The sequence below is a fragment of the Lissotriton helveticus genome, chromosome 12, assembly GCF_964261635.1.
Source record: "Lissotriton helveticus chromosome 12, aLisHel1.1, whole genome shotgun sequence".
Taxonomy (NCBI): Eukaryota; Metazoa; Chordata; class Amphibia; order Caudata; family Salamandridae; genus Lissotriton; species Lissotriton helveticus.
The window spans coordinates 331,069-346,929 of record NC_136073.1 but is presented as its reverse complement, the minus strand read 5'-3'; the positions used below and the strand labels follow the sequence as shown (position 1 = coordinate 346,929).

Genomic DNA, 15,861 nt, shown 5'->3' with positions numbered 1-15,861 from the left:
TCACTGGCCAGGCAGGGGACGGAGCCAGCATTATGTGGGGAAAGCCCAGCCCTATTCAGGTCCCACGTGTACTCCTCCCTCAGCCATCAGCATGCTAATCTCAACACTCACCACCGGGGCAGACCCATCCTGACTCCTGGAACCAGGCTCACCGGCCAGCTCCAGCCAATCACAAGCCAGACACAAATTACACAAACATGCCAACTTCTAGAAATGGCACTTCCACACTAGACACAATCTCGCCGCATACATCATTGCACAGCATTTAATCACACGAGTCCGCACATACCAAACTCGAGTCTGCACTCCCCACACATCAGGAACTAACATGGCCACATACCTTCCCGATGCATTCCTATGAGAGGGCAGGCCAGCCTCACTACTCACACGTACTTTACCCTGGGACACAGGGAAAACGTGCACAGAAACCAAAAATCACTACCACCAATTCACATTCATAAGCAAAAAGTTTAGGGGTGAACCTGCCAGAAGGGCCAAGTCCAACAGCAGGGTAGACCGATCACCACCGTGATGGGCTTCCCTGGTTGGGGCGATAGAACGCGGACGCGTTCCCGCAACTGCAGGGACACCCTTCTGTTCTACGCCACGGTGAACCCATGGGGTTCCTTCTAAAAACACGGTCTGGAACAACTGGGCTACCCCACTGGTACTCCCAAGCTGTCCGCGGCCAGTACCAGGCCCTGGGCCACCCAGGTGCCACCGGTCCTTGCCAATTCGCAGAGCGGGGGGTAGTAACCCCTGGCACATAGTAGCTATGCTCCACTCTTCCTGTCTGTAAGACAGGGCTAGACTGCCACTGGTTCTCCAGCCTAGGGTCTACACCCTCAGGCGGACCAGGAGTCACAGGGGAGGCTCTCCTCCCCCTACCTCTCCTTCTAGGGTTCCTCCACCTCCTGCGAGGGGTACCCTTAGAACACCACTCTCCCAACCTAGGGTTTAACCCCTCAGGTTGCACCGGGGTCAGAGGCGGGCTCTCCCACCCTCTGCACCCCCTTCCAGAGTTCTGCACTCTCCCCCTGGAAGATGAACCGGTCAGGACGCTGGTTACAGACGTCCTACCCTTCAGGTCAAGCGGATCCTGAACCTGGCCTCCCAACCTCTGGTCTAAAACCTTTGGTGGAATAATTGCCTGGCACTCCAGGACTTCTGGGGACTTACACACCATCCCCCTGAGGCTGACACATGACTCATATGTCGTGTGACTGTCTGTCTGGTGCAGATCTCCCGTCTCCTGTCCACCTGACAGTGCGTGAATACCCCCCAGAACAGACGTGGTGTCACCTGGGTCCCCGAAGGGAATCTAGCCCAACTGGCTAGTCCCTGGTCCACTGGTTCTTCCACTAGGGAACTCATCGCCCAATCACTCCTCACTTCGGACTCCTGTGCCCTCCCAACTGGAGTAGCACTGCAGGACACTAGAACCACTGGAGCTCTATTTACAGACGCTCCAGGTTCTCTACATACTAGGTGATCCTCCTCAAGTGGACTCACTGGACAGCTTACGTCCCCAACCTGGTGTTCCCTAAAGATTCCAAGGACAAAAGTATCCAAAGCTCAACAGGTGCTGGCGCAACCCTGGACAACAAATACTGAGCAACTGCTCTTTGAGAAATATATTCACTATTCCGTCCACCTCCTGGTCCGGGCTAATCGCCAGCCAAACATCCAGTGCATCTGAACAGTCATCCACAAAATCCCCCCAATCCTGGTGAGACAGTTTCCTACAGCCCCTGAATTTCAACCTTAACTCCTACTCTTGGGAAACAGGTACCATACTCTGGGAACTGGGAATGGGACTTCTTGCACTGGGTTCTATACAGCTGCCACCACTGGACTCAACCCTCCCTGGGGAGTCCAGAAAATTATAACTGCGTGCAGGGGATAGTTTACCCTCCAGAGCTAATTTCTCTCTGGTGAAGGCCCTCTCAGCCTCCTCTATCCTCTCCTGCGCTAAGACCCTCTCAGTCTCTAGCTGTTGCTTCTTAACACCCAGCTGCGCCATCGCCTGGGCATGCTCTAACCTGAGCTGTTCCAAAGCCAGCTGGTGCTCCCTTTCTTTCCTCCTATCTTCCCACTCCTCGGGGGACAGGGAAAGGGATGGGGCGCTGCCCCCTACACTGGACCCAGCAAGGGACTCCCTATCTATGGGGTCTTCACTATCTACTGGTGTCCCTGTACTATCATTTTCTCTCTCCGCTTCAGACTCTTCAGGGCTCCCCTCAGACCCACCACCCTCATGGTGTGAAACCCGGGCCCTCTCCTCACTGTACTCACGTTCCCAGTCATCCTTCTGCCATTGTGTTAGGTTTTCCCTAAGTTGGGACTGGGTGTCTGACTCATTCACTGCGATGTCTCTCTCTTCGCAAAACTCTACCAACTCATGCATAAACATACCCCAGAAATTAAAAGCAGACTCCATCTTGGCAGGATGCTCACAGACACTTGCAACACAGGGGACTTAACTGTCTGAGCTGAAGCAAGAGTACACAATTCACAAAGTATTCAGCAAGCTCCCTATCCCAGAGAACTCACACTCACTTGTCTAGTGCAACACACCATTCATCCACACACAACCCCCCCTCGGACTGGTAAGGCAGTTTCTACCGCCCCCGATTTCTCAACCTGACCACACGTGACACAGGTACCCTACTCTGGGAGCGGGGCGGGGAACTAATGTACTGGACACAATTACGCTGCTACCCCTGGATCCCACCCTTTGGTGAATCCAGAAAAACTCACACTGTATTTAGAGGATAGAAACCACCCAGAGCTAGTGACACCTAACTCACGGTGCACAAGAAAACACATTTCCCAAGAAATTACTTTTAGCATAAACTTAAAAACAATAATCCCCTTCTATGTGACTATCTAAAATGTAGAGTTTTGTAGTGGAGCCAGTTGTCGCTGTAGTACTGCGCAAACACAAATCCGGATCCCTTCCGCTGCCACCAATGTTAGAAATGGGATTTCCGGTTGGCTAAGGCTTGCGCCAAAGCCAGGCAGAAACCACCACTCTAGTCAGGGCAAGGGAGTTACACGCCAAAGATAACCCCTGCTCATCCTCTAGGCAACGTGACGCGAGCAGTAAGGGTTATCCAGGAGGCAATGTAAGTTAAGTATTTGCACACGTACCCAGCAACAACACCCAAGGCCCACCACAAAGGAAACTCCACAGAAGGTAATGTATAAAAATAGCCTTTGTATTATAACCAACACATTAGATAAAAACACACACTTTACAATGTGCCAACAGGCACAGGTAGAATTTACAGGGGGATTATGTACAGGACAGGGCCACATGGACCACTGTCAGGAATAAGCACTTTTAGAACTAGCACTTGGTAGAATTAGCACTTGTATGAATAATAATTAGCACATAGGACATATAACTGTAGCATAAAATAGAAAATAGAGCACACAACCAGTAACCACTGTTAAGAGATAAGTACCACCTACGCAATCCTAACCGCCTTAGGAAAATATCACGCAGGGAATCATAAACTCACTAGCATAACCTATACTAGGAAAAACAACCTCCTAAGCACCACAATACATTCAGAGTTATAGGCACAAAGACATTACACATGATGCAGCAATGACATTAGGCAGGTATCACAATTGCGCAAAGATCACATGAGGCCAAACATGTACCCCACGCAAGGGCACAACACATGAACTGTCCCCAGGCCAACTGGCCTCTCAGGGGCTGAAACGCCCTGTGTCCAAAATGTTAGGGCAGGCTGCTTAGGCAGCCAAAGGAGAAATGCGCAAAAGACCCAGGCCTAAACGTAGCAGCTGCCCACTAAGTGCTGGGCAACTGGAGAACTGAGCCTGGCACCAGCGTGCCTCTTGGCTCTCCTGTGGGGCTCTGAAATGAACAATAGCGCCAAAAACGATGTGGGGGCCTGGCAGGCTCTGTGACCCAAAACAACTGTGGCCCGGGAGCCTTGTGGCCTCTGAACAAATACTGGCCCACTGGGGGAGTGGCCCGCTGCCAACCGGGCCGCTCTACCCTCGAAAATGCCCCTTGGGCCCTCGTGGGTCCACAACAAATGCCCTCTTCTTTGGAGTCCCGCTTGGGGGACTCGGAATCACCCAATGCCTAGGAGCCTCTTGTGGGCTCTCAACAGCAATGTGCCCCGGAGCCTCTCGTGGGCTCTAAATTCAAAAATGCCCCCAATAACGTTGGAGTCCCGCTCGGGGGACTCGTGGAATAACCAAAATGCCCCCTTTGTTGGAGCGGTCCGCAACGGCGGGCCCGCTCAGAACCAGAGCAGGGTTGGGACTGGCTCCACTGTCACACTCGCGGAGCCCCCACCAGCCCTCCTTTACTCACCGGGCGGTTCTCGGGGGACTCAGGTCTCGGCGGCGGCTGTAGGGGAAGCTCTCCCTCCCCTCGGCTTTCTCCCGGCCCTGCAGCTTTTCTCCGCCTCCCTTGCTGGTCACCCCGGGGCTCAAAGGCAGCAGCAATTCCCTTGCAGCGGGGGCAGGCGCCGACAATGCGCCTCGGACCCCCTCCGCCTCACTCTGCACCTCGGGGCTCTCCCGCGCTCTGGGGGGCCCCGAGTACAAACGCCACGATCTCCTTCCAGGTACAGGAGCGCGGGGTGGGCTCCCGTCCGCTTCCTGTTTCTCGCTTCCACTTCCGGGTCACGCTAGGCAGCGGCCCGGGAGAAGCTCTCTCGCAGCTCGGCCAAAACGAGGGGTAGGCACCCTCTTCACAATAAGGTCCCTGGCGGGGTGGGCCCTCGTCAGGGCCTATATAACAAAAGAACCCAGGCACTTAAGCGGCAGGCAGTGCGGGGTGGGCACCCGTGCCGCAAATCAGCAAACGGGGATCCCCACACCGGGGAATCCCTCGGAATAGGGATCGCCACACCAGCGGCGCCACACGCTATCGTTGAGGGGGAGGCCAGCACTCCCCAGGCGCTGGCAGGCCACAAAAGCCCCAAAGGTGCAGGAACAAGATCCAGAAAGGAATGGAGGTAGGGGGGCAAATGCTGGGCCCAGGGGCCAGCTCACAGGGCCCTCCAGGCAGGGAGGCAGTCCTCAGTGACAGTCCTCCTGGCGCCCAGCAGCAGCAGGCCCCCCTTAAGATAGGATCAGGGAAGAAAACATTGGTATGGGGTCACAGCCCCTTTTTATACCCAGAAATCCTTTGTCTAGGCTGCAGGGTGGGGGGAAAACCAGTTGCAGCTGGTTTTGGAGCACTCTGATGTGCTCAGCCCCTCTCACTATTCACTGGCCGGGCTAGGGTCATCAGTCGCACCACAGGGGGCGGAGCCAGCATTGTGTGGGGAATGCCCAGCCCTATTCAGGTCCCAGGTGCACTCCTCCCTCACATCACTCATGCAGATCTCTCCACTCACCACCGGGGCAGACCCATCCTGCCAGCTCCAGCCAATCACAAGCCAGACAGCCAATTCACATAAATTACACAGACATGACAACTTCTAGAAGTGGTACTTCCACACTAGACAAATTTATGCCGCACACATCATCACGCAGCATTTAATCACACGAGTCCGCACATACCAAACTCGAGCCTGCACCCCCCACGCGTCAGGAACTTACATGGCCACATACCTTCCCGATGCATTCCTATGGGAGTGCAGGCCAATCTCACCACACGCACTCAGAGAGCGCACGCACTTTACACTGGGACACAGTGAAAGTGCACAGAAGCCCAAAAAATATCTAACACCGAGGGCCATATGTATCAAGGTACCAATTTGCGATTCTGTAATAGCGATTTATAAGAAATCGCTATTTTAGAATCGCAAATTGGTATGTATCAAGAAAATTGCAATTTTTTAGATATTCCTTAATTGCGAATTCGCCAATTGCGAATTCGCAATTAAGGAATACTTCCCATTCATTTCTATGGGCCAGGAGGCCCATAGGAAGGAATGGGAATTTATTCTCAATTTGCAATTTGCTAATCGTAAATTGAGAATAATTTCAAGGGTGCAGGGGTGTCCAAAGGACACCCTGTTGCACCCATGAAATAAGCATGGGTGCACATGTGGTGCATATACATTCCCTAAGGGCATGTATGTGCGTCACATGGCACTTTGAAAAATGCGAAAATTGGCATTTTAAAAAAAATTCGCAATTTACCACCAACTTGAAGTTGGTGGTAATTTGCGATGCCTTAGGGACAATTAGCAATTTATTTTTAGCTTCATACATTGCATTTAAGGAATCACAAAATTTGCGATTCCTTAAATGCAGTAGCAAAATAAGGAATCGCAAATTTTGCGATTCCTTATTTTCTGTCATACATCCCATTTAGCAAATTCGCATTCGCACAGGCCGAAATTCGCGAATGCGAATTTCTATGATGCATACGGCCCTGAGTCAAGATTAAAAGCAAAAAGTTTAGGTGTGAACCTGCCAGAAGGGCCAAGTCCAACAGTGGCACAGGGCCCGCCCCTGCCACCAGAGTGCACAGGGCCCTCTCCTGCCACCAAAGAGTGCAGAGGGCCCTCTCCTGCCACCACAGAGTGCACAGGACCCTCCCCTGCCTCCACAGAGTGAGTGCACAGGGCCCTCCCCTGCCTCCACAGAGTGAGTGCACAGGGCCCGGCCCTGGCACCACAGAGTGAGTGCACAGGGCCCTCCCCTGCCACCACAGAGTGCATGCACAGGGCCCTCCCCTGCCACCACAGAGTGCATAGGGCCCTCCCCTGCCACCATAGAGTGCACTGGTCCCTCCCTGCCACCGCAGAGTGCACTGGTCCCTCCCTGCCACCGCAGAGTGCACAGGGCCCTCCCTGCCACCACAGAGTGTGCTGGGTGGCACAGGGACCTCTCCTGCCACCACACAGTGCACAGGGCCTCCCCTGCCACCAAAGAGTGAGTGCACAGGTCCCTTCCCTGCCACCAAAGAGTGAGTGCACAGGGCCCTCCCCTGCCACCACAGAGTTAGTGCACAGGCCCCTCCCCTGCCACCGCAGAGTGCACAGGGCCCTCCCCAGCCACCACAGAGTGCACAGGGCCCTCCCATGCCACTGAAGAGTGCACAGGACCCTCCCCTGCCACCACAGAGTGCACAGGGCCCTCCCCTGCCACCACAGGGTGCACAGGGCCCTCCCCTGCCACCAAACTAAGTGCACAGGGCCCTCCGTTGCCACAGCAGAGTGCACAGGGCCCTCCACTGCCACCACAGAGTGGCACAGAGTGGCACAGGGTTGCACTGGTCCCTCCCCTGCCACCACAGAGTGCACAGGGCCCTCCCCTGCCACCAGAGTGCACCGGGCCCTCCCCTGCCACCACAGAATGCACCGGGCCCTCCCCTGCCACCACGGAGTGCACCGGGCCCTCCCCTGCCACCAAAGAGTGAGTGCACAGGTCCCTTTCCTGCCACCAAAGAGTGAGTGCACAGGGCACTCCGCTGCCACCACAGAGTTAGTGCACAGGCCCCTCCCCTGCCACCGCAGAGTGCCCATGGCCCTCCCCTGTCACCACAGAGTGCGCAGGGTGGCACAGGGACCTCCCCTGGCACCACAGAGTGCACAGGGCCCTCCCTTGCCACCACACTAAGTGCACAGGGCCCTCCGCTGCCACTGCAGAGTGCACAGGGCCCTCCACTACCACCACAGAGTGGCACAGGGTGGCACTGGGCCTCCCTTGCCACCACAGAGTGCACAGGGCCCACGACTGCCACCACAGAGTAGAGTGGCACAAGGTCGCACAGGGCCTTACCCTGCCACCACAAAGTGCACCGGGCCCTCCCCTGCCACCACAGAGTGCACCGGGCCCTCCCCTGCCACCACAGAGTGCACCGGGCCCTCCCCTGCCGCCACAGAGTGCACCGGGCCCTCCCCTGCCACCACAGAGTGCACCGGGCCCTCCCCTGCCACCACAGAGTGCACCGGGCCCTCCCCTGCCACCACAGAGTGCACCGGGCCCTCCCCTGCCACCACAGAGTGCACCGGGCCCTCCCCTGCCACCACAGAGTGCACTGGGCCCTCCCCTGCCACCACACTAAGTGCACAGGGCCCTCCGCTGCCACTGCAGAGTGCACATGGCCCTCCACTACCACCACAGAGTGGCACAGGGTGGCACTGGGCCTCCCCTGCCACCACAGAGTGCACAGGGCCCACCACTGCCACCACAGAGTAGAGTGGCACAAGGTCGCACAGGGCCTTCCCCTGCCACCACAAAGTGCACCGGGCCCTCCCCTGCCACCACAGAGTGCACCGGGCCCTCCCCTGCCACCACAGAGTGCACTGGGCCCTCCCCTGCCACCACAGAGTGCACTGGGCCCTCCCCTGCCACCACAGAGTGCACTGGGCCCTCCCCTGCCACCACAGAGTGCACAGGGACCTCCCCTGCCACCAAAGAGTGAGTGCACAGGTCCCTTCCCTGCCACCAAAGAGTGAGTGCACAGGGCCCTCCCCTGCCACCGCAGAGTGGCACAGGGCCCTCCCCTGCCACCGCAGAGTGCACAGGGCCCTCCCCTGCCACCGCAGAGTGCACAGGGCCCTCCCCTGCCACCGCAGAGTGCACAGGGCCCTCCCCTGCCACCGCAGAGTGCACAGGGCCCTCCCCTGCCACCACAGAATGCACCGGGCCCTCCCCTGCCACCACAGAATGCACCGGGCCCTCCCCTGCCACCACAGAATGCACCGGACCCTCCCCTGCCACCACAGAGTGCACAGGGCCCTCCCCTGCCACCACAGAGTGCACAGGGCCCTCCCCTGCCACCACAGAGTGCACAGGGCCCTCCCCTGCCACCAAAGAGTGAGTGCTCAGGTCCCTTTCCTGCCACCAAAGAGTGAGTGCACAGGGCCCTCCGCTGCCACCACATAGTTAGTGCACAGGCCCCTCCCCTGCCACCGCAGAGTGCGCAGGGTGGCACAGGGACCTCCCCTGCCACCACAGAGTGCACAGGGCCCTCCCCTGCCACCACACTAAGTGCACAGGGCCCTCCGCTGCCACTGCAGAGTGCACAGGGCCCTCCACTACCACCACAGAGTGGCACTGGGCCTCCCTTGCCACCACAGAGTGCACAGGGCCCACCACTGCCACCACAGAGTAGAGTGGCACAAGGTCGCACAGGGCCTTCCCCTGCCACCACAAAGTGCACCGGGTCCTCCCTTGCCACCAGAGTGCACCGGGCCCTCCACTGCCACCACAGAGTGCACCGGGCCCTCCCCTGCCACCACAGAGTGCACCGGGCCCTCCCCTGCCACCACAGAGTGCACCGGGCCCTCCCCTGCCACCACAGAGTGCACCGGGCCCTCCCCTGCCACCACAGAGTGCACCGGGCCCTCCCCTGCCACCACAGAGTGCACTGGGCCCTCCCCTGCCACCACAGAGTGCACTGGGCCCTCCCCTGCCACCACAGAGTGCACTGGGCCCTCCCCTGCCACCACAGAGTGCACTGGGCCCTCCCCTGCCACCACAGAGTGCACTGGGCCCTCCCGTGCCACCACAGAGTGCACTGGGCCCTCCCCTGCCGCCACAGAGTGCACCGGGCCCTCCCCTGCCACCACATAGTGCACCGGACCCTCCCCTGCCACCACATAGTGCACAGGGCCCTCCCCTGCCACCAAAGAGTGCACCGGGCCCTCGCCTGTCACCACATAGTGCGCGGGGTAGCACAGGGACCTCCCCTGCCACCACAGAGTGCACGGGGCCTCCCCTGCCACCAAAGAGTGAGTGCACAGGTCCCTTCCCTGCCACCAAAGAGTGAGTGCACAGGTCCCTTCCCTGCCACCAAAGAGAGAGTGCACAGGGCCCTCCCCTGCCACCGCAGAGTGGCACAGGGCCCTCCCCTGCCACCGCAGAGTGGGCCCTCTCTTCCCACCACAGATTGCACAGGGCCCTCCACTGCCACCGCAGAGTGCACAGGGCCCTCCCCTGCCACCACACTAAGTGCACAGGGCCCTCCCCTGCCACCACAGAGAGCACAGGGCCTGCTCCTGCCCCCACAGAATGCACAGGGCCCTCCTCTGAACTAACATAATTGTAGAATAATAGGTTCTACCTTTTGAATCCTCGTGAATTCTTTGCTTTTTGACTATCCGGTTCTAGACTTCTGCAGTGAGTATCTCTCAATATAACTTATGTGGAAATGGACTGCGAGTGCTAACCGCCAGTGCCTGCCTTCCAAGGTTAGGGTAAGAGGCTTTGGGGCAAGAGTATCATCCGTCCATGATCGGATGCAGGCTGGATTAAGATGAATGATTAAGATTCTTGACGATTGGAGATGTTGGTCTTGGACCGGGATGGAGGGGTTGGGTCCTTGATAGGGATTGAGAGAGATGGTCTAGATGTAAAGAGAGTTTGACTTGCATTAGAACGACATACAAAGTCTTGGACTGGCACAGAGGGAGCATGTGCTGCACAGAGCACATGTCCTTGAAATGCATTGAGGGACAAGGTCCTGGAATTAGAAGAAGGGGTAAGGCCACGGAAGGGGCATAACCTATAAGGTCCTGGAAGGAAATGTGGGGTAACGTTCTCAAAGGGGATGAACCATAAGGTACTGGAATGGGACGAAGGGATAATGTCCTGGAAGTGGAGCTTGGAAAAATGACCCTAGCCTAGCATGGACATATGAGGTCTGGTATGAAGATCCATAGATATGTTCTGAGAAGAAGATGGAGGGGCAAGCTACTGGAAGAGAGGAGGGATAAGATGCAGAATTGGGTGGCGAGTTATGGTTTAGTATTGGGGGAGGATTATGACCCTTAATTGCAGTGCAGCGACAAAGTGTAGGTGTGGGGTGCTGAGATACAGTTCCTGGTATTATGAGAAGAGTCATGTGTGATAAGATGTCAGTTGTCTCCACATTTTTTTTAAAAGAGAGGGCCTGAAGGTCCTGACCTTGAGAAGGTTGAACATGTCCTTCCTCCTCTGCGGTCTCTCACCCTTTCTGCTTCTTTCTCTCTACAGCATTCTCCTCATTGATCAGGCTTGAGACCGATGGCAAACAATGTCAACCACTAACAACATAGCACAGGCGAGGAAACTGGTGGAGCAGCTCCGCATCGAGGCCGGCATCGACAGGATCAAGGTGAGAGTCTGAGGTAGTGCCAGCAAAGCTTAAAGCATTTTAGGAGCAGGCAATATACAAAAAGGATAGCAAGTGCTGCCTGTAGGACCAAAGGAGAGAGAATTAGAGGCCAATGGACAATTGCACCTCCCACTGAATGCTGAGATCAAGAGCTGATGTGGGCAGCGGTGTGACATAAAATGATGTCCCCTCGCCGAATGTGATGAGGGGCCCGGAGTCTCCCATATCTCGCATATATTCCCTGATCTTGGGTTGAATGGGGCCCCCTTGAAAGGGTGGAGAGGTGCCTGGATGGTTGGGGCCCGCTTGCACTGCTGGGGACAGCATTGCGCCCTGGATGTGGGCTGTGGTAAATGGCTTTCCTTTGATGTGTGATATGCTCAGAGTCTGTTCACGAGTAAGGTCTGCATATTTATAGGCCTGGGCGGTGAGCTCCGTTCTGTTAGCAGAGTTTGCAGAGTTTTCTGTGCTCTGCGGAGTTCGGAAAAACTCTGCTCCGTTCCTTTCTTGCGCTGGCTAACGTTAAGTTGGCGAGTGAGAAAAATCCGACGCTAGACCACCTTCCAGCGAGATTTTTCAACACGTGCAGTAGCAGATGCTCACAACCGCTTACGTAGAGAAACCATCCATTCGCTTTGAGGAAGCTGCCACTCAGGTAGAAAATTCTATTTGAGCGACACACAGAAGCAGCGCCCTCTTGTGCTGTGAATGGTGCCTTTCGTGCTGATTTTCCAACATGGGACAAACACATGGCGCCAAATATCGACATGAAGGGCGTGACCTAATGCACTCCACCGCTTGGGGAATACCGCATAGACAAGTCAAGTTTTTGGTCACTTTGCAGAATTTGCACCCGCTGCCCAGGCCTACTTATTTACTGCCCCAGACTGAGGTGGGGAAAGTTCTGCATCATTACATGTGCTATCAGTAGGAATGATGGCGGTCCCTAGAGCTTTAGTTGGGGGCTTGTCTTCTGTTGACTGATTATTACAAGTGGTTTCCAGAGCCTTCAAAAACAAGGTTTGCAAACAACCATTTCTACCACTCCAGTCATTTGCATCACAAGCATGTTCACCAGCCTCTCAAGCAGTGGATACGTGGGCATTGTTTACGAGTCCAAAGTCAAACCAACTACCTCAAACTCACCTAAACTCTTTCATCTACAGTGGGTGTTATCTGTTGGACTTGGCCCTTCTGGCAGGTTCACCCCTGAACTTTTTGCTTTTTGATTGTTGCCTGGTGATAGTGATTTTTGGTTTCTGCGCACTTTACCACTGTGTCCAAGGGTAAAGTGCATGCGTGAGGTGGGGTTGGCCAACCCTCCCATAGGAATGCAAGGGGAATGTATGTGTCCCTGGTAGTTCCTGATGCGTGGGGGGTGCAGGTGCGAGTTTGGTATGTGCAGACTCGTGTTTTTGAATGCTGTGCGATGATGTGTGCGGCGTGAATATGTCTAGTGTCGCAGTGCCACTTCTAGAAGTTGGCATGTTTGTGTAATTTGTGTCTGGCGGGTTATTGGCTGGAGCTGGCTGGTGAGCCAGGCTCCAGGAGTCAGGATGGGTCTGCCCCAGTGGTGGATGGGAGATCAGCATGCTGATGTGAGGGAGGGGTGCACCTGGGATCTGAATAGGGCTGGGCTTTCCCCACACAATGCTGGCTCCGCCCCCTGTGGTGCGACTAATGACCCTAGCCTGACTAGTGAATAGGAAGGGTGGCTGAGCACATCACAGTGCCCCAAAACCAGCTGCGACTGCTTTTCCCCCCACCCTGCACACAGACAAAGAGATTTACTGTATAAAAAGGGGCTGTGTCCCCTTACAAAATGTTCTGTTCCTGGATCCTTTTCTTGAGGGGGGCTGCTGCTGGGCGCCAGTAGGACCGCCACTGGGGATTGCCTCCCTGCCTAGGAGGACCCTTTGAGCTGGTCCCTGGGCCCAGCCTTGCCCCCCCCCCTCCTGAAAGACTCTTGCTGGACTTTGGGGGCACTAGCGCTTGGGAGCGCTTTATTTTGCCACTAGCGCTTGGGAGCGCTGTAAATATCCCCCTAGCGCTTGGGAGCGCTCTCTGTTCGCAGCCGGTGCCCACCCGGCATTGCCCCGCTAGATTGCTGCATCACGGGAGCCCACCCCGTGTTATTTATTATTTATCTTCGAGGGTGCCCACCCCTCGGCTGCCGGGGATTTGCTTTCAGTGGGTGCCCACCCCGCATTGCCCCCGTGATTGTGCGCTTCTCGAGGGAGCCTACCCCTCATCTTGCCGAAGCACCGCCTGTGAGTGCCGAGAAGGGCCGCCGCACTGCCCGCGGCGACCCGGAAGTGCTGCAGGCCAAACCGGAAGTCCCACCCCGCAGCCGCGGAGCAAGAAGGAACCTGCCGTGTCGTGTCTTCAGCGAGGCTCTCACGAGGGAGAGTCCCGGCCCACCTGCTTGGGAGGCAGGTGTGAGAGGAGCCTTGGAGGCTCCAGAGAGAGGCAGCCGTCGCAGCCTCCATCCCCGCCGCCAGCCGTCAGCAGGAGGAGCACAGAGAAGCTGGTGAGTGACGGGGCAGGAGAGAGCACGGCGAGAAGCAGAGTTCACGAGGGCTCCGGGCCCCATTTCCAGGAGAGGGGGCGTCGGGGCACATTGCCAGTGCCCGCCCCTCTCCTCCAGTGCGAGGGCCTTAGTGTTTAGAGCCTGTGAGGGCCGTGGGGCCTTACGTTGATTTCAAGTCCCACAGGGAGGGAGTCCAACGACCGTGCAAGATTTGTTTAGAGCCCAGAGAGGCTCAGGGGCATTTCTTTGTTTTGGAGCCCACGAGAGCCTCAGGCAGCATCTTTGCGAGTTCGAGTCCCCCGAGAGGGACTCCACCAATCAAGGGCATATTTGTTGATGATCCCTGAGAGGCTCAAGGCAGCATTTTCGTTCTAGCGCCCCCGAGGCTCTTGGGTGCCACATTTGTTCTCGAGTCCCCCGAGAGGGACTCTGACGTCCGGGGGCATTCTTCTTTCGTGGTAGAGCAGCCCCGAAAGGCAGCGTGTCGCTCCCACTTGCCCCACAGTTTAATCTCGAGCCCACGAGACTCACAGGGACACGAGTGCTTTGGCCAGAGCCTGCGAGGCTCCACCGTGTTGGCCACCTCATCTCTACAGCTGCCCAGGACTTAGTGGGCAGCTGCTACGTTTAGGCCTGGTTCTTCTGTGCAATCTTTCTTTGGCTGCCTACGCAGCCTGCCTTGACATTTGGGACACAGGGAGTTTCACCCCAGAGAGGTCAATTGTCCTGGGGACAGTCATAGGTGGTGGCTTATGTGATTTCTGCGCAATTGTTCTTTGCTGCACCTCTGAGTGTGTTTTTATGCGTCATGTGCTTTTCCCTACACTGCTGAATGTGTGTTTATGCATCATGTGTTTTTCCCTACACCTCTGAATGTGTTGTGATGCATCATGTGTAATGTTCTCATGCCTATACCCCTAAACGTATAGTGATACTTAGGTGGTTGTTCTTCCTAGTACAGGTGTTGCTAGTGAGGTCCTGGTTCCCTGTGTGACATTCTCCTAAGGTGGTTAGGGTTGCGTAGGTGGTACTTACCTCTTACCAGTGATTACTGGTTGTGTGCTCTATTTTCTATTTTTGTGCTACAGTGATTGTCATTCTATGTTCTACAAAGTGCTATTTCTAACAAGTGTTCTAGTTCTAAAAGTGCTTATTCCTGACAGTGGCCCATGTGGCCCTGTCCTGTGCATACATCTCCTGTAAATTCTGCCCGTGCCTGTTGGCACATTGTAAAGTGTGTGTTTTTATCTAATGTGTTTGGTATAATACAAAGGCTATTTTTATATATAACCTTGTGTGGAGTTTCCTTTGTGGTGGGCCTTGGGTGTTGTTGCTGGGTTCGCGCGCAAACACTTAACTTATATAGCCTCCGGGATAAGCCTGACTGCTCGCGCCACGTTGCCTAGAGGGTTAGCAGGGGTTATCTTTGGCGTGTAACTCCCTTGCCCTGACTAAAGTGGTGGTTTCTGCCTGGGTTTGGCGCAAGCCTCAGCCAACCTGAAATCCCATTTCTAACAATATCTATTTGTATGAGGACTGTGAGAAGTTGGCCTGGTATATGCTGTCCACTAATTAAAGTGGGCACCTTGCACCAGTCCAAACCACCCTTATGATGTATGAGGTCAAAGATAACCTTTAGAAAGCTATCCTAGTAGTAGCTGTGGAGAGCAGCCTTCAGGTGTAATCTTGAAGGAATGTAAAGCAGCTTGTTGTACCAGAATATCACCTCCTGAATTAATCCAATGAAAGTAGAACCACACAGTAGTTATATGAAAATATGTATTTATTTATATTACACTCTCTACTACCCTCTACATGAGGATAGAACACAAAGCACACAATACGAGATCAATAGAAAAATTGTAAGTAGCACAATACACAGTGGGCTCCAGGGGGACACCAAACCATATACTAAAATAGTGGTATAACAATCATGATTTGAGTCAAGACAAGGTCTGGAGCACGTAGAGTCGCTGGGACCCCAAGGAACCACCCAGGGTGAGTAGGTAGGGACCCCACGGAGGACGGGTGCAGTGTGCTAACACGACCGCGGGCTCCGTACATTTCTATTGGGAAGTTGCAATTTTAAAGTTAAGGACCCTTCTAGGAGGACTTCCAGCAAACTCTTTGGATCTTAAGAGGTTGGAGAGCCACCCCACCTGTGGATACCATAGTACCCAAGTTACCTATCCCAGAAGAGCCGGGTGCATCGGTCTGGAGTGGTGTCGGAAACCGCAGTCGTTCGCAATGGAGTCTATGAAGAAGTACTGCTGCCGTGAAG

General features: G+C 55.5%; 1 protein-coding gene across 2 annotated transcripts in view; it reads left to right on the top strand.

The window, feature by feature from the left end:
- The window catches only part of GNG7 (G protein subunit gamma 7), a 76,391-nt gene that overhangs the window by 31,641 nt on the left and 28,889 nt on the right, over window positions 1-15,861 (top strand). For both annotated transcript variants that reach the window (XM_078670387.1, XM_078670386.1), the window contains one exon: window positions 10,930-11,050. In XM_078670387.1, coding sequence (XP_078526513.1) covers window positions 10,970-11,050 — 81 coding nt within the window. In that variant the 5' untranslated portion in view covers window positions 10,930-10,969. The remainder of the gene's footprint in view (window positions 1-10,929; window positions 11,051-15,861) is intronic.